At 36.7% G+C, this 18,393-nt stretch overlaps 1 protein-coding gene across 1 annotated transcript in view; it reads left to right on the plus strand.

Annotated features, from left to right (window-relative positions):
- The window catches only part of TBC1D32 (TBC1 domain family member 32), a 183,208-nt gene that overhangs the window by 44,577 nt on the left and 120,238 nt on the right, over positions 1–18,393 (plus strand). The window contains exons 13-16 of the mRNA XM_060167378.1: positions 6,769–6,909; positions 9,384–9,476; positions 14,100–14,242; positions 15,855–15,982. Of these exons, the coding sequence (XP_060023361.1) occupies positions 6,769–6,909; positions 9,384–9,476; positions 14,100–14,242; positions 15,855–15,982 (505 nt within the window). The remainder of the gene's footprint in view (positions 1–6,768; positions 6,910–9,383; positions 9,477–14,099; positions 14,243–15,854; positions 15,983–18,393) is intronic.

Consider the following 18,393-nt stretch of genomic DNA (forward strand, 5'->3'; position numbering starts at 1 on the left):
AGTTGGGGAGTGTTCCTCCCTCTGCTATATTTTGGAAGAGTCTGAGAAGGATAGGTGATAGCTCTTCTCTAAATGTTTGATAGAATTCGCCTGTGAAGCCATCTGGTCCTGGGCTTTTGTTTGTTGGAAGATTTTTAATCACAGTTTCAATTTCAGTGCTTGTGATTGGTCTGTTCATATTTTCTATTTCTTCCTGATTCAGTCTTGGCAGGTTGTGCCTTTCTAAGAATTTGTCCATTTCTTCCAGGTTGTCCATTTTATTGGCATAGAGTTGCTTGTAGTAATCTCTCATGATCTTTTGTATTTCTGCAGTGTCAGTTGTTACTTCTCCTTTTTCACTTCTAATTCTATTGATTTGAGTCTTCTCCCTTTTTTTCTTGATGAGTCTGGCTAATGGTTTATCAATTTTGTTTATCCTTTCAAAGAACCAGCTTTTAGTTTTATTGATATTTGTTATCGTTTCCTTCATTTCTTTTTCATTTATTTCTGATCTGATTTTTATGATTTCTTTCCTCCTGCTAACTTTGGGGTTTTTTTGTTCTTCTTTCTCTAATTGCTTTAGGTGCAAGGTTAGGTTGTTTATTCGAGATGTTTCCTGTTTCTTAAGGTAAGATTGTATTGCTATAAACTTCCCTCTTAGAACTGCTTTTGCTGCATCCCATAGATTTTGAGTCGTCGTGTCTCCATTGTCATTTGTTTCTAGGTATTTTTTGATTTCCTCTTTGATTTCTTCAGTGATCACTTCGTTATTAAGTAGTGTATTGTTTAGCCTCCATGTGTTTGTATTTTTTACAGATCTTCTCCTGTAATTGATATCGAGTCTCATAGTGTTGTGGTCGGAAAAGATACTTGATACAATTTCAATTTTCTTAAATTTACCAAGGCTTGATTTGTGACCCAAGATATGATCTATCCTGGAGAATGTTCCATGAGTACTTGAGAAAAATGTGTATTCTGTTGTTTTTGGATGGAATGTCCTATAAATATCAATTAACTCCATCTCGTTTAATGTATCATTTAAAGCTTGTGTTTCCTTATTTATTTTCATTTTGGATGATCTGTCCATTGGTGAAAGTGGGGTGTTAAAGTCCCCTACTATGAATGTGTTACTGTCGATTTCCCCTTTTATGGTTGTCAGTATTTGCCTTATGTATTGAGGTGCACCTATGTTGGGTGCATAAATATTTACAATTGTTATATCTTCCTCTTGGATCGATCCCTTGATCATTATGTAGTGTCCTTCTTTGTCTCTTCTAATAGTCTTTGTTTTAAAGTCTATTTTGTCCGATATGAGAATTGCTACTCCAGCTTTCTTTTGGTTTCCATTTGCATGAAATACCTTTTTCCATCCCCTTACTTTCAGTCTGTATGTGTCTCTAGGTCTGAAGTGGGTCTCTTGTAGACAGCAAATATATGGGTCTTGTTTTTGTATCCATTGAGCCAATCTGTGTCTTTTGGTGGGAGCATTTAGTCCATTTACATGTAAGGTAATTATCGATATGTGTGTTCCTATTCCCATTTTCTTAATTGTTTTGGGTTCGTTGTTGTAGGTCTTTTCCTTCTTTTGTGTTTCTTGCCTAGAGAAGTTCCTTTAGCAGTTGTTGTAGAGCTGGTTTGGTGGTGCTGAACTCTCTCAGCTTTTGCTTGTCTGTAAAGGTTTTAATTTCTCCATCAAATCTGAATGAGATCCTTGCTGGGTAGAGTAATCTTGGTTGCAGGTTTTTCTCCTTCAACACTTTCAATATGTCCTGCCACTCCCTTCTGACTTGCAGAGTTTCTGCTGAAAGATCAGCTGTTAACCTTATGGGGATTCCCTTGTGTGTTATTTGTTGTTTTTCCCTTGCTGCTTTTAATATGTTTTCTTTGTATTTAATTTTTGACAGTTTGATTAATATGTGTCTTGGCGTATTTCTCCTTGGATTTATCCTGTATGGGACTCTCTGTGCTTCCTGGACTTGATTAACTATTTCCTTTCCCATATTAGGGAAGTTTTCAACTATAATCTCTTCAAATATTTTCTCAGTCCCTTTCTTTTTCTCTTCTTCTTCTGGAACCCCTATAATTCGAATGTTGGTGCGTTTAATGTTGTCCCAGAGGTCTCTGAGACTGTCCTCAGTTCTTTTCATTCTTTTTTCTTTATTCTGCTCTGCAGTAGTTATTTCCACTATTTTATCTTCCAGGTCACTTATCCGTTCATCTGCCTCAGTTATTCTGCTATTGATCCCATCTAGAGTACTTTTAATTTCAATTATTGTGTTGTTCATCATTGCTTGTTTCATCTTTAGTTCTTCTAGGTCCTTGTTAACTGATTCTTGCATTTTGTCCATTCTATTGTCCATTCTATCTCCAAGATTTCGGATCAACCTTACTATCATTATTCTGAATTCTTTTTCAGGTAGACTGCCTATTTCCTCTTTATTTGTTAGGTCTGGTGGGTTTTTATCTTGCTCCTTCATCTGCTGTGTGTTTTTCTGTCTTTTCATTTTGCTTATCTTACTGTGTTTGGGGTCTCCTTTTTGCAGGCTGAAGGTTCGTAGTTCCTGTCGTTTTTGGTGTCTGTCCCCAGTGGCTAAGGTTGGTTCAGTGGGTTGTGTAGGCTTCCTGGTGGAGGGTACTAGTGCCTGTGTTCTGGTGGATGAGGCTGGATCTTGTCTTTCTGGTGGGCAGGTCCACGTCTGGTGGTGTGTTTTGGGGTGTCTGTAGACTTATTATGATTTTGGGCAGACTCTCTGCTAATGGGTGGGGTTGTGTTCCTGTCTTGCTAGTTGTTTGGCATAGGATGTCCAGCACTGTAGCTTGCTGGTCGTTGAGTGAAGCTGGGTGCTGGCGTTGAGATGGAGATCTCTGGGAGATTTTCGCCATTTGATATTATGTGCAGCTGGGAGGCCTCTTGTGGACCAGTGTCCTGAAGTTGGCTCTCCCACCTCAGAGGCACAGCACTGACTTCTGGCTGCAGCACCAAGAGCCTTTCATCCACAGGGCTCCTTAATTTGGGATGATTCGTTGTCTATTCAGGTATTCCACAGATGCAGGGTATATCAAGTTGATTGTGGCGCTTTAATCCGCTGCTTCTGAGGCTGCTGGGAGAGATTTCCCTTTCTCTTCTTTGTTCTCACAGTTCCCAGGGGCTCAGCTTTGGATTTGGCCCCGCCTGTCCGTGTAGGTCGCCGGAGGGCGTTTGTTCTTTGCTCAGACAGTACGGGGTTAAAGGACCCGCTGATTCGGAGGCTCTGGCTCACTCAGGCCGGGGGGTAGGGAGGGTCACGGAGTGTGGGGCGGGCCTGCGGCGGCAGAGGCCGGCGTGACGTTGCAGCCTGAGGCGCGCCGTGCGTTCTCCCGGGGGAGTTGTCCCTGGATCCCGGGACCCTGGCAGTGGCGGGCTGCACAGGCTCCCCGGAAGGGCGTGTGGCTAGTGACCTGTGTTCGCACACAGTCCTCCTGGTGGCGGCAGCAGCAGCCTTAGCGTCTCATGTCTGTCTCTGTGCTCCGCACTTTTAGCCTTAGCCGCGGCTCGCGCCTGTCCCTGGAGCTCTCTCAAGCAGCGTTCTTAATCCCCTCTCCTCGTGCACCAGGAAACAAAGAGGGACATAAAAGTCTCTTGCCTCTTCGGCAGGTCCAGACTTTTCCCCGGACTCTCTCCCGGCCAGCTGTGGTGCGCTAGCCCCCTTCAGGCTGTCTTCACGTTGCCAACCCGGCATTCTGACCGAAGCCCGAGCCTCAGCTCCCAGCCCCGCCCGCCCCGGCGGGCGAGCAGACAAGCCTCTCGGGCTGGTGAGTGCAGGTCGGCCCGATCCTCTGCGCTGGAATCTGTCCGCTTTGCCCTCCGCACCCCTGTTGCTGTGCTCTCCTCCGCGGCTCCCAAGCTCCCCCACTCCGCCTCCCGAAGTCTCCACCCACGAAGGGGCTTCCTAGTGTGTGGACACTTTTCCTCCTTCACAGCTCTCTCCCGCTGGTGCAGGACCCGTCCCTATCCTTTTGTCTCTGTTTAGTTTTTTCTTTTGCCCTAACCAGGTACGTGGGGGGTTCCTTGCCTTTTGGGAGGTCTGAGGTCTTCTGCCAGCGTTCAGTAGGTGCTCCGTAGGAGTTGTTCCACGCGTAGATGTATTTCTGGTGTATCTGTGGGGAGGAAGGTGATCTCCGCGTCTTACTCTTCCCGATATAAATCTTATTGTGAAAGAATAAACTGTTTTCAGGAAGCTTCCTTTGCCTAGTGTGAATTTTTATTGCCCTTTTGCTTACGTCACACAACTTGCCATGTGAATTTGATGTCTTTTATCATTCTATTTTATGTCACTTCTCTAAGCAGATATTAAGTTCTTTGAGATTATGAAGATATCTTATAATTTTCTTTATCCCTGAGTAAATTCTTAACTCAAGGAAAATGGTCAAAGACCAATTATTAACAGGTTTCAATAGATAAGTATTTTGTAGTAGAGGAGAAAGTACAGAAGCCAGAACTTCGAGAGACAAAAAAAGTATATAAGTTGATATATATATTCTATCATCTGTAACTTCAAAAATTTTTCTAATCTAGTATTAAAATGTTGTATCTAGCTTTTTTCCCCCTCTACCACTCTCCCAGCCCTTCATGGCTTTGATTTTTTCCCTGTCTAGTGAAACCTCTGGGTGCTTCACTGCATTCTTTTGACATTTCTTTCAAAATTCTTGCTTTCTTTCAGAATTTCCTGCCTGCACTTATTCAACTTTAGATCATCTCTGGTCCTCAGAAAATTGAACAGAGAGCATTGTAATGTTAAATTGATGGTGCACTGATGTATTTCTCTGGCTTCCATGGCTCTTTGTGTTGCTTTGGAATCAATTTAGATATTCTTTCTTCAGTGTTCCACCAGTCCCATCAAACCCCCTGCCTTGTTCCTGCCTACTTTTCTCTCGAGGAAACCTTGCATCCTACTTTACTGAGAAAAATAGAACATTTTGGATATGAAATCCCCAAATGTCCTGCATCTGTAGGTATAGATGCATATTTATATGCCCTTATCAGTATTCCCTTCTCCAGGCTACAATGAAGAGTAATCCTTCCATTCCAGATTGATCTATTCGACTGTTCTTGATTCTGTTTGCATCTGGTGTTTTTTTTTTTTTTTAAGAACCAGGACATTGCTTCATTTGTTGTTTTGTCTCCCCTTCTATTGGTACCTTTCCTTGCATTCTCTAAACCTACTCATATCTTTCATATAAAAAACTGAGCAAGTTCATATGTACCTCATATCTCTCTGCTTCCTTTAAGAGAAAAGGCCTTCCAAGTGTTTAACATATACCCAGGTCCCTTTACCGCCTATTCACTTCTCAACCATGGAAATGAGGCTTTTATTTCTATGGTTCAGTGATCTTCCCATTATTAACTTTCTCTTCTTTCTTGCCCTCATTTTATAGCATTCGCCTCTCTTGACCCTTTCCCTCATCTTCCTAGTACCATTCTTTGATTTCTTCATTCTCATCTAATAAGTTTTTCTTAGTCACTTGAAAGGCTCTTTTCTTTATATGTCTGTACTCACAAAAGTTTTGCCTTTTTTTTTTTTTTTCAGCTTAGTCTACCTGTTCTTTCTTGAAGGAGCCCATTCACTCTCATGGTTTCAAATATTACATATTTATATATATAAGTGATGACTCCGAAATATTTAAGTCTATACTCCTTTCATGAATTCCAGACCAATGTACTCATTATATTTAGTATTCTATCTGGAAGATCCATGGCATCTTCAATATTAAAATATCAAGGACTGAAATCACTATTCTCTTTCTAAACATTTTTTCTTCAGAATTAAATAGAAGAAGAATTTACTATGTACACAGATATTTGAGTTAGGAACTTGAGAAATTTTTTAATCTTTTCATGGTCTGCATGTAATTCTGGTTAAGGCATATTGATTTCAGTTCCTTAAACATTTGTCTGCTGTTCTCCATTCTTTTCTCTTATGGAGGTTTTTGTTCATGATTTTCCTAATGAGTCTTACTTTAAGCCTTGGCCTTCTTCCATTCACCTTTCCATGTTGCCATCAGAGTCAGTTTTCCACATGCATGTTTGATTCCTTTCCTGCTTGAAACCCTTTAATATCATCCCAATTGCCTCTATAATAAAGCCCGTACTCTTTCTGCAGCTCAGTCGTACGTGATCTGCTGCAGCTACCCTCTAGCTTTTGTTTCTCCTACTTGTCCTCGCTATGCTCTGTGTGTATCAGGCTGTTTGCCGTCCTCTGAATTGGAAGCCCAGTTTCATGCTGCTTCTTGGTTTTTGACACCAGCAAATAGTTCAGGGTCTTAAATAAAAGAGGTACTCAATAGATCTCGAATGTATGAATGAATGAGTGAATAAATGATATATGTTAGAAGGAGTCTGTATTTTAGAGATTGTAATTTCTTTTGCAAACATGGTTATAAATATCGTTTGTAGTACTGGCTTTTAATTGGTAGAATTAAACAATAAGTAATGTTTTATATTCCTTTCTTCCTTAACTTGAAGTATCTTTATAATGAGAGATAACTAACAATCTTATGGTGTTTGTTTTAGAATGAACACTGTATGCATGTTGTACTTTTCTGAGGTTTGACAAATTTTATTATGAATGCTTTTCTTCAGATTTAGGTGTGTTAAAGTCTCTTGGGAAACAGTAAAGAATGTTTAAAAAAACTTACACCGAGTGTCTCCATTATAGACTGCAGCCTTGTTTAATATTCAGCCTTGTTTAATGAACTAACTACTGTAAAATATAATGGCATTAAAACAAATGTAATTGTTTTTCTTTTAAGGGAATAAGCAGAAAACTTTCTACTACTCAGGACAAGAATTACAATATATTTATTTCATTCACTCACTGTGCCTTTTAGGAAGATTATTGATCTATACACAAGGCAGAAAGCTATTTCCTATAAAGCTGAAGAGTAGAAAAGGTAAGTGCAATTAGATATGAATATGTTCAGGTATGGTAAGATTTGTGCTATGGATTTTTAAAATTTAGAGGTTTGGCTTGGTCTCTCCTAGGGTACTGAGCAACGTACCTTTTGTTCTGCTGACAGGCTTACATATCGAAGTGTTATTATTTTTTTTTGTTTTTCAGTATGTACTTCTTCCTATATGTATAATTTTATTTTCCCTGTCTTTAATGTTTTCCTTATTTTTTCTCTGACCTTCAAAATCCTAGATATACTGGATGATCCAAATCTGGATACAGAGCTGGCAGTCCTTGTTTAAGTTCTGGTTCCCCTAAAAACTAGCTGAGATCTTTGGGCAAATCACTGAACTATTTGTTTCTTTATCTGTAAAAACTAGAATATCAGTGCTGGACTCAGGGAATATTTGAGATCACAGAGAAGAGGTTTGGGAATAGTATTTTATAAACTGCAAAGCCCTGTACCATATGATATATTACTATATTATTGTTACCCTAAGTCCCATTTTTAAAGTTTTCTCCTTCAGAATTCACATGCTGTTAGTTGTCTTCCTTACTTTCCTTAAAACTTTTGTCTATTCTAGGAATATAGTACAGAGTAGAGATCAGCAAACTTTGCCTGTAAAGTGCCAGATAATAAATATTTTGGGCTTTTTGGGCCACATACTGTCTCTGTTGCATATTGTTTGTGTGTGTATATATGCACACGCATGCATGTGCAAAAAAGTTAACGCATTAGGCAAGAGACCACTATCCTTAGAAAGGGCTGCTTGCAAGGCTGGACTTTGGCTGGCATCTAGGAACTTGGATTTTTCACTGTTGCCAGAACTAATAACATTTTAGGCACAGTGAGCCACTCTTAATACAATGTGTTTTAAGCTGAAAACCTGCTTTCCTTCTGGGTGTCTGGAATCCTGGTATGTTGGGCAGAGAGTGGTTATGTATATGATCAGTCTCCAATAAAAAACTTGGCACATTGACTCTCTAATGACCTTCCTTGGTAGACAGCATTTCACATGTGTTGTCACAACTTGTTGTTGGAAGAATTAAGTGTATTCTGTGTGATTCCTTGGGAGAGGACTCTTGGGCAGTTGTACCTGGTTTGCTCTTGATTTCACCCTATGTGCCTTTTCCCTTTGATTTTACTTTGTTTCCTTTTGTTGTAATAAATCATAGCTGGGGGTATTACTGTATGTTTAATTCTGAGTCTTCCTAGTGAATCTGGGAATGGTTTTGAGGACCCTGACATGTTTTACACACCTTTTAAAAATGGAAAAATCATTCTTAGCTTGCAGGCCTTACAAAATTAGGATATGATGGCTATATATTCCCATTCCTGTTATAAAGTATCTTCATTTTGAACATTTTATACTGTTTCCTAGTTGTTTTACTTAAACCTTTTCTCCATGGTTAAGTTGATTGTGAACTCCTTAAGAAAAAGTGTTTTATGTACTTTTATGTGGTACTGCCATATAATCCTACGTATAGTGGGCATGCAGAGAAATGACTTTCAAGAAAAGAGCTGCCGTTGTATAAGATATTGTTAACTTTACAGAAATAGAAAGATTAATGTATATTTGTGATGTTTCAGGTGTTTAACTTAAATTTATGTCTATCCAACTTATTTAGCATTTTTAATTGACTTTTGACAGCAACATTTTGGCCTATCAGATGTCACAGATCATCTCAAAACTCAGTTTTGAGACATCCATCCTACTGTATTTAGTATAGGTCAGCATTCACTTTTAATTCACATGTGCTTTCACCAGAAATTTTTTATGTAAGCTTCTATAACAGGTGTTGGTAAACTACAGCCCATAGACCAAATCTGATATACTGTTCTGTATGGTTTTTGAGCTAAGATTAGCTTGTATATTCTTAAATTATTGGGAAAACTTAATGTGTGGTGGGGAAAAAATATATAAAATTCAAATTTCAGCATACATAAATTTTTTTTGGAAAATAGCCACACTCATTCATTTGCAAATTGTCTATGGCTACTTTAGTGCATCAAGAGCAAAGCTGAATCTTTGTGACAGAGTGGCCACAAAGCCTACACTATTCACTATCTGCTCAAGGTTTGCTAACCTCTATTCTACAGTGCTATATAGGTAAGTTAGCTGGACCAACATGTTAAGCTGAATTTTACTGCTCCTAATTGAATAAACTGAAACAGCCCTGATCAGATTCATAGATCTTTCTATGGTAGGTTTATATTAAATGATTGGTTCAACATAAGTGGTAAAACTACACCTTCACATAGCACCTATTGCATCATTTACCCTTGTTATCTTTTAATTTACTATGTCTAATTTATTCTTCCTGATATAATCTTGGATTATAGCCCCTTTCTCCCTAATTGTACCACGGTCTTTATGAAACCTCAGATTAGGAGGATGGAAGCTTAGTTAAAATTTTTCTAAGTTGTAAACATATGCTAGAAAATAACTTTTTTTTTTTCCTTCCTTTTTGAAGATTCAGTATCCCTTGCAGATCTGCTGGTTCTGTTTACGCAACTTATCTATTACTCACCAAGTTGTCCAAAGATGACATCACCTGGTCATTTAGGTAATTCTGCTTCTATTGTTATTATAAATAGAGAAATAGAAACCACCTAAAAATATTCTATTTTCTGGATGTTTTGAGTGATGGACCTAGTTTAGTAAAGAGGTTTCATTAAGGTGCAGCATTATTCATAAGAAATTACATTGGTCCTCCCAGATGGCTTCACAGGAGAATTCTGTCAAACATTTAGAGAAGAGCTAACACTGATCCTTCTCAAACTCTTCTAAAAAACTTCATTCTACGAAGTCACCATCACCCTGATACCAAAACCAGATAAAAATATCACAAAAAAAGAAAATTATAGACCAATATCACTGATGAACATAGATGCAAAAATCCTGAACAAAATACTAGCAAACAGAATCCAACAGCACATTAAAAGGATCATACACCATGATCAAGTGGGATTTATCCCAGAGATGCAAGGATTCTTCAGTATACGTAAATCAGTGTGACACACCACATTAACAAATTAAGGAATAAAAACCATATGATCATCTCAATAGATGCAGAAAAAGCTTTTGAAAAAATTCAACACCAATTTATGATAAAAACTCTCCAGAAAATGGGCATAGAGGGAAGCTACCTCAACATAATAAAGGCCATATATGAAAAACCCACAGCAAGCATCATACTCAATGGTGAAAAACAAAGCATTTCCACTAAGATCAGGAGCAAGACAAGGATGTCCACTTGCCACTATTATTCAACATAGTTTTGGAAGTCATAGCCACAGCAGTCAGAGAAGAAAAAGAAATAAAAGGAATACAAGTTGGAAAAGAAGTAAAACTCACTGTTTGCTGATGATGTGATACTATACATAGAAAATCTTAAAGATGCCAGCAGAAAATTACTAGAACAAATCAATGAATTTGGTAAGGTTGCAGAATACAAAATTAATGCCCAGAAATCTCTGGCATTCCTATACACCAAAAATGAAAAATCAGAAAGAGAAATTAAGGAAACACTCCCATTTACCACTGCAACAAAAAGAATAAAATACCTAGGAAGAAACCTGCCTAAGGAGGTGAAAGACTTGTACTCAGAAAACTATTAAACACTGTTGAAAGAAATCAAAGATGACCTAAACAGATGGAGAGATATACCATGTTCTTGGATTGGAAGAATCAAAATTGTGAAAATGACTATACTACCCAAAGCAATCTACAGATTTATTGCAATCCCTATCAAGCTACCAATGGCATTCTTCACAGAATTAGAACAAAAAATCTTACAGTTCATGTGGAAACACAAAAGACCCCGAATAGCCAAAGCAATCTTGAGAAAGAACAATGGAGTTGGGGGAATCAGGCTCCCCGACTTCAAACTATACCACAAAGCTACAGTAATCAAGAGAGTATGGTGCTGGCACAAAAATGGAAATATAGATCAAGAGTACAGGTTAGAATTCCCAGAGATAAACCCACGCAAATATGGGCACCTAATTTATGACAAAGGAGGCAAGAACATACAGTGGAGAAAAGACAGTCTCTTCAGTAACTGGTGTTGTGAAAACCGGACAGTTACATGTAAAAGAATGAAATTAGAACACTACCTAACACCATACAAAAATAAACTTCAAATGGATTAAAGACTTAATTGTAAGATCAGGCACTATTAAAACTATTAGAGGAAAACATAGGAGAAACACTGACACAAACTACAGCAAGATCTTTTTTAACCTATCTCCTAGAGTAACAGAAATAAAAACAAAAATAAACAAATGGGACTTAAAAGGTTTTGCACAGCAAAGGAAACCATAAACAAGACAAAAAGACAACCCTCAGAATGGGAGAAAATATTTGCAAATGAAACAATAGATAAAGGATTAATCTCCAGAATATACAAACAGCTCATGGAGCTCAAGTATCAAGAAAACAATCCAGTTATAAAATGGGCAGAAGACCTAAATAGACATTTCATCAAGGAAGACATACAGCCAAGAGGCACATGAAAAGATGCTCAAAACCACTAATTATTAGAGAAATGCAAATCAAAACTACAATGAGGTATCACCTCACGCTGGTCAGAATGGCCATTATCAAAAAAATGCTGGAAAGGGTGTGGTGAAAAGGGAACCCTCCTGCACTGTTGGTGGGAATGTAAATTGATAACAACCACTATGGAAAACAGTGTGGAGGTTCTTTAAAAAACTAAAAATAGAACTATCATATGACCCAGCAATCCCACTACTGGGCATATACCCTGAGAAAACCATAATTCAAAAAGAGACATGTACCACAGTGTTCATTGCAGCACTATTTACAGTAGCTGGACATGGAACCAATCTATATGTCCATCGACAGATCAATGGATAAAGAAGATGTGGCACATATATACAATGGAATATTACTCAGCCATAAAAAGGAACAAAATTGAGTTATTTGTAGTGAGGTGGACGGACCTAGAGTCTGTCATACAGAGTGAAGTACATCAGAAAGAGAAAACTACCGTATGCCAACGCATATATATGGAATCTAAAAAAAAGAAATGGTTCTGATGAACCTAGTTGCAGGGCAGGAATAAAGAGGTAGACAGAGAATGGACTTGATGACATGGGATGGGAGGGGGAAGCTGGGGCAAAGTGAGAGTAGCATTGACATATATACACTACTGAATGTAAAATAGTTGGCTGGTGGGAAACAGCAGTGTAGCACAGGGAGTACAGCTTGGTACTTTGTGATGACCTAGAGGGGTGGGCTAGGGAGGAAGGGAGGGAGGCTCAAGAGGGAGGGGATATGGGGACATGTGTATGCATATGGCTGATTTGCTTTGTTGTGCAGCAGAAACTAACAGGGTATTGTGAAGCAATTATACTCCAATAAAGATCTATTAAAAAAAAAAGTAAAAAAAGGAAATACCTTGGTCCTGGAAGTAAACCATGAAATTTAATTTTTTTCACTGATATTTAAGGTGTATATTTTTATTTAGAACCAATTTTGCTGAGAATTCTGATGTTTAAGATCAAGATGTTCTTAAACGATATTAAGATAAGTTCGATAGGTACTAGTGTGTTCTTTATTGCTATTTTCTATCCTTTATATTTTCTTGGGTGTTTTGATCAGCTTGCTTGTTTCAGCTTATATCCAGTACTTATTTTCAGGGTCGTCTTTTATTGAAGAATAAAGCAAAGGAAAACCTTTTCTTTTTTTCAGAAAAATACCTTTTAGTCTTATAACTGTTGGCTGACTTATAAATTTTTTTTAAAATGTTAACATTTAAAAGATAACTTGTATTGATATTCAAAGGAAAAAGTTTGTTTTCAAAGTAAAACACTTAATAACAACCCGCCTCCCCCCCCCCACCAGATTTATAGACTCAAACATTCTAAACGTGGAAGTTACTTTAGAAATGATGGTACAAATTCTTAGAGGAACACAGGTGAATCACAGAAAAAAATTATTTGGGTCATATACTAGTGTTGTAATACATCTATCAATTGGTAGGTTTTATCCATGCAATTATAACGGCCTATTAGTCCTAACAATGTTTCTCATACTTTTTCTGCCTTTAAGGTATTGATATTTACATGTATAAAGTACTAGGTTAGGTACCCCTGCTATATGCTCCTACAGCATACTATGCTTCCTTTATGAAAAATATTATCCTTTGTTATAATTGATAATGTCTTGGTTTACCATCTTGTGAACTATTTGTCTTATTTACTTCTTTGTCTACGTAGTACTCAAAAGTAGCAGAAAGTTGGATGAATGAATGAATAATGGTCAGATGCTCATCAGTAGTCTCTCACTGCAAACAGCATTTCTCATCTTGAGCTGGTTAAAAAAATCACTGAACTTTTCTGTTTTCCCTTTCTGTCAAGTATTTGCTTAGTGTATTTATGGAGTATGGAATATTGTAGTATAAATTAAGAACTTTGGTGTTTTAGTCTTGTATCTTACTAGGACAACCTTACATTACTAACTTTTGTAAAACACTCTTTTGTAAAACTTTATTATTTTCATGTAAAACACTATTTTGTTCAATATATTAGGAGTTCAAGTGTCTGGAAATGTTAATTTATGAAACTGAAAATACCATATTTATTTTAGGGACTGTTCCCCATATTATATTTATTTGTATCTGTGTCTTCCTATATATATTTTAAAACAAAGTCTTAAAAATTCTCATTCATTTCATTGGTTTTATGGTAACATAAGAAGTATTCTAGTCTCCATTAAAGTTTCTTATCTGCCTTCTTTTTGTCTGTGTTTTGTCTTAATGACTCTAATTTTCTACGAGGCTTGACACCTGAAGACACTTTCTTCTTTTTTAAGAAAAAGAAGAAAAGTGAATACAATAAGTAAGGTGTTTGCCAGGAGGGGAGAAGTTGTAAATTTGTTTCAGACCACATTCTCACTATCAAGCAGAGCTTTAATGTCAAACAGCAAATGATCTCATGGTGTCTTTTGGTATTTATATTATCATTTACTCAATTTTATTAACTTGAAGATAAGTTAAGCTAACATTGTCTTAAGTTTAAGGTCATAATTTGGTAATAAATCATCCTTTGGGCATCCTTTAATTAACCTTGATGAGCTTTTTGGAACAGCAGTAGTTAACAGAAATAAAAGATATAATAATGTTCTAAGTTTTAATTTCCAAAAAATACTTCTTTTTTATCAGAGAATTACTCTCCTGCAAGTATGGTAACTGAAATTCTTTGTATACTCTGTGATCAAAAAGAATGTGCAATTGAATGTTTATATAACAACACTGTGATGGAGGCGCTTCTTCAACCTATTCATAACCTAATGAAAGGAACTAAGGTTAGTATTAAAGAGTCTCTTAATTGGATATTAGTGAATATTCAGTGGGACTTCTAAATTTGATAATCTGAAGTATTATACCATTTTCCCTATAAATGTATTTTGAATCTTAGTTTATGCAATCAGTTGATTTTAGTTATGACAATGTGGGGGGAAAAGTACATATAACATCTTAAACTTTTTTTGGTCAGGCTTAGATTGTAAGGACTAAAGTTACTATATTAAGCTATTTGTTTTGCAAATCTAATAAGTCTTGTGAATGTTTTGTTGTTTGTTTTAATGGCAACTGTATAGCCTTTGGAAATATTTTCCTGAAGAGCCAGCTTTGTTTTACATGAAGAACAAGTACTACTTTAGAAAAACTTATAATTATCCCAGTTCTGAACATACGTATATGTCTCTTTACAGGTTGTACAGTATATTTCCTTACATTATATAACTTAACTTTCACAGCTGAGGCTGAAAGAAGCAAATTGCGTAATGTCAGACATTTAACAGGTGGAAGAGTTGGTACCGCTACCACTAGTGCAGTCTAATATATCTCTCCACTTTTTATGACTTAAATTTCTGGGGAATGACTTAAAGCTTTATCAAGTAGGCTACAGGTTTTTGCCTTTCCATGTCCGTGTTTTGTAGTGTTTTTATTAGCTTCGTCTCCCTTTGCCCACTTCTCAATGGGCTGGGCAGCTGCTCACCCATTCAAGTATTCATTATTTATTGCTCATTTAGAAAACATTAAGCATTTATGTGAATGTAGTACAAGGTATGGAATTCTAGGAAAGTAAGTAGATATAATGAAAGTATTTTGACCTTAGTCAACCTCAGGGAAACGAGATGAGCAGAGAAGAAACAAATAGAGCATAATACACAACTGAATATTATAGAATGCCATGAAGTAAATTGTGAAACCTAAACCACATACCAGAGCTGAGAAATGTACTCCTGAATCTTGAGCCATAGCTATTGTTTGCTTCTTTGCTTCATACATCTATCTTTAACTTTCTGTTTTCTTTTGGCATCTTTCTTTACCAGTATGTACTGGTAAAGCTAGTTTTAGTACCTTTAAGAATCAAAAGTGGGGAAATATGATTGGTCCAACCTATGTTTTCTCATTAGATGACATCATTGGCTATTTGCCAGCCCATGAATTGGTTGTCCTTAGTCACACCTACAACTCATGACCCAACAACCAGGTGTAGGAAGGGATGGTATTCCTTAGAAGAGATGGTAGTATATTAGATACCATGTATAATAAAATTAGATTGGATATACAGGAACCCAGTGAGTGAGAAGTAAAGGGCAAAGAAGAAGAGCTACTGCATTTGTCAACTAGAATTATATACATATAAAACTGTGATAGCAGCAATTTTTTCAACTGTCTTAATAATCAATAATTGGTTTGGGTAAAAAGTGTGTATGTATTTGCCTTATCAACTGTGCTGGTACGAGAATATAATCTAATGACACATTTAATTCAGACATTATTTCACAGCCAAACAATCAACTTTTTTGTTGTGGTAATATAACTTTATTGGACTACACGACCACCCTTGAATGTTAGTCTGTGATATGTTAGTGTGTCTTAAAATTATATAATATATTTAATGTACAGGCTGCTCCAAATTGCTCTGAAACAGCTTTAATTTATGTAGCTGATATTTTGGCAAGAATTGCTTCTGTAGAAGAAGGACTTATTCTACTACTTTATGGAGAGAATATGAGCTCTTCTGAAGAAAAAAGGTATGTTTCTGTTTTGAATTTGTGGAATTTTTTAGCATATTTTCTCATACCTGATTTAAAGTTTCCCAAAATTTTGTCATATATTAATGAAAATCAGGATAACTATTCTAGATATAGTTAGGTTTCCTGATCAACTGCTAACATATTAGATCATCAGAAAGTTGCAGGAGTAACCAAGATTATGGATTATACAGGCAGAGTAGGTCTTGATGTCTGCAACTTCAAAATAAGAATAGGAGGGTTCACTCTACATGGGATCTTTTTTGCTTCCTTGGACTGTACTCTTTCAACTTTAAAGCCACACATGATTGATTTCAAGTTAAACCACACAATGGAAATGCTGACTACTTCCACATCTTCCTTCTCTAACCCCTACTCTGTTCTATCTCCTGGCTTAGCCAACGGTAACATTTTGGTTATGCTTCCAGACTTTCTCTGCACCTATAATGATGCATCAAGTATATATGTTCATGTTTATAGAATTCTTTCTCATTTCAAAAATGGTGTATACATTACTCTGCAGTTTTTTTTGTGTGTAACCAAAGCATCTTCCTAGGTGAATGAAACATTTTTAATAGCTCTATGATACTTTTTTGTATGCTTTACCATAATTTATTCAAACTTCTGTCCAATTATTGGATATCAAGTTTGTTTAGGATTTTGCCTTCATAAATAACACCACAGTGAGTGTTCTTTTATCCTGTTGAAGTGGTAGAGTACATTAATTAACTTTCTGAATATTGGACCAGCTTTTCCTACCTAGAATAATTGTTTTTATACATTGTTAAATTTGATTTGCTAATATTAGTAGAGGATTTTTGTCTGTGAGAGAGATTGGTCTGTAGTTTTTGTGATCTTTGGCCTTACTGTAAAATGCTGGTCTCATAAGTTAGGAAGTGTTCTGCGTCTATCTTATGGAAGAGATTTGGCATAATTTCTTAAATGTTTGATAGAATTCACCAGTGAACCTATTTGGGTGTGGTGTTTTCTGTTTAGGAAGATTATTATTTATTCTATTTCTTTAATAGATATGGGTTTGTTCAGATTGTTAGAATTTTGGCAGGTTGTGTCTTTCAAGGAATTGGTCCACTTAATCTAAGTTTTAAATTTGTGGGCATAGAGGTTTTTTTTTTTTTTTTTTTTTTTACAGTATTCCTTTATTACCCTTTTAAAGTCTATGGGATTAGTAGAGACAGCCCCTCTTAATTCTGATGTTAATTTGCTTCTCCTTTTTTTTTTTTTCCGCCTCTAACCTGGCTAGAGACTTTTCAATTTTACTGATCTTTTTAAAAGACTAGCTTTCCCCCTCTCTGTTCATTTCCTGTTTTTAATTTGACTGATTTCTGTTCTAGTTTTTATTGTCTTCTTCCTTTTGGATTTAGTTTCATTTTCCATGGTGAAAGCTTAGATTATTGAATTTTAGGTTTTCTTTCTAATATGTACATTCAATGATATAAATTTCCCTCTAAGCACTGCTTTTGCTGCGTCGGACAATTGAGTTGTGTTTTCATTTTCATTAGTTCAAAATATTTTTAAACATCTCTGGAGACTTCTTTGACCTATGAGTTATTTATGGGTCAGAGAGTATATTTTGTATGATTTATATTTTTAATTTGTTAACATGTGTTTTATGACCCAGAATGTGGTCTCTTAGTGAATGTTATGTCTTATGTGAGCTTGGGAAAAATGTATATTCTGCTATTGAAGTATTCTATACATACCAGTTATGTACTGTTGGTAGTTGGTGGTGTTCAGCTATGTCCTTACTAGCTTCATGCTGGATCTGTCAATTACTGACAGAGGGGTGTTGAAATTTCAGACTATATCAGTGAATTCATCTTTTTCTCCTTGCATTTCTGTTAGTTTCTGCTTCATGTATTTTGATACTATTGGGTGCATACACATTAAGGATCGTTATGTCCTTTTGGAAAATTGACCCCCTTTATTATGTAATGTGCCCTTTGCATAATTTTCCTTGCTGTGAAGTCTGAAATTAATATAGCTACTCCAGCTTTCTCTTGATTGTCAGCATATGTCTTTCTTCATCCCTTTACTTTTTTTTTTTTTTTTTTTGCGGTACGTGGGCCTCTCACTGTTGTGGCCTCTCCCATTGCGGAGCACAGGCTCCGGATGCGCAGGCTCAGCGGCCATGGCTCATGGGCCCAGCCGCTCCGTGGCATGTGGGATCTTCCCGGACTGGGGCACGAACCCGTGCCCCCTGCATCGGCAGGTGGACTCTCAACCACTGTGCCACCAGGGAAGCCCCTTCATCCCTTTACTTTTAATCTATCTTTGTCATTATATTTAAAATGCACTTCTATAGATACCACATAACTGAGTCTTGTTTTTTTATCTAGTCTGACAGTCTTTCTTTTAATTGATTCTTGTCATTTAGAGTGATTTGATATGAT

This window comes from Lagenorhynchus albirostris, chromosome 12 (assembly GCF_949774975.1).
Source record: "Lagenorhynchus albirostris chromosome 12, mLagAlb1.1, whole genome shotgun sequence".
NCBI classification, from domain to species: Eukaryota; Metazoa; Chordata; class Mammalia; order Artiodactyla; family Delphinidae; genus Lagenorhynchus; species Lagenorhynchus albirostris.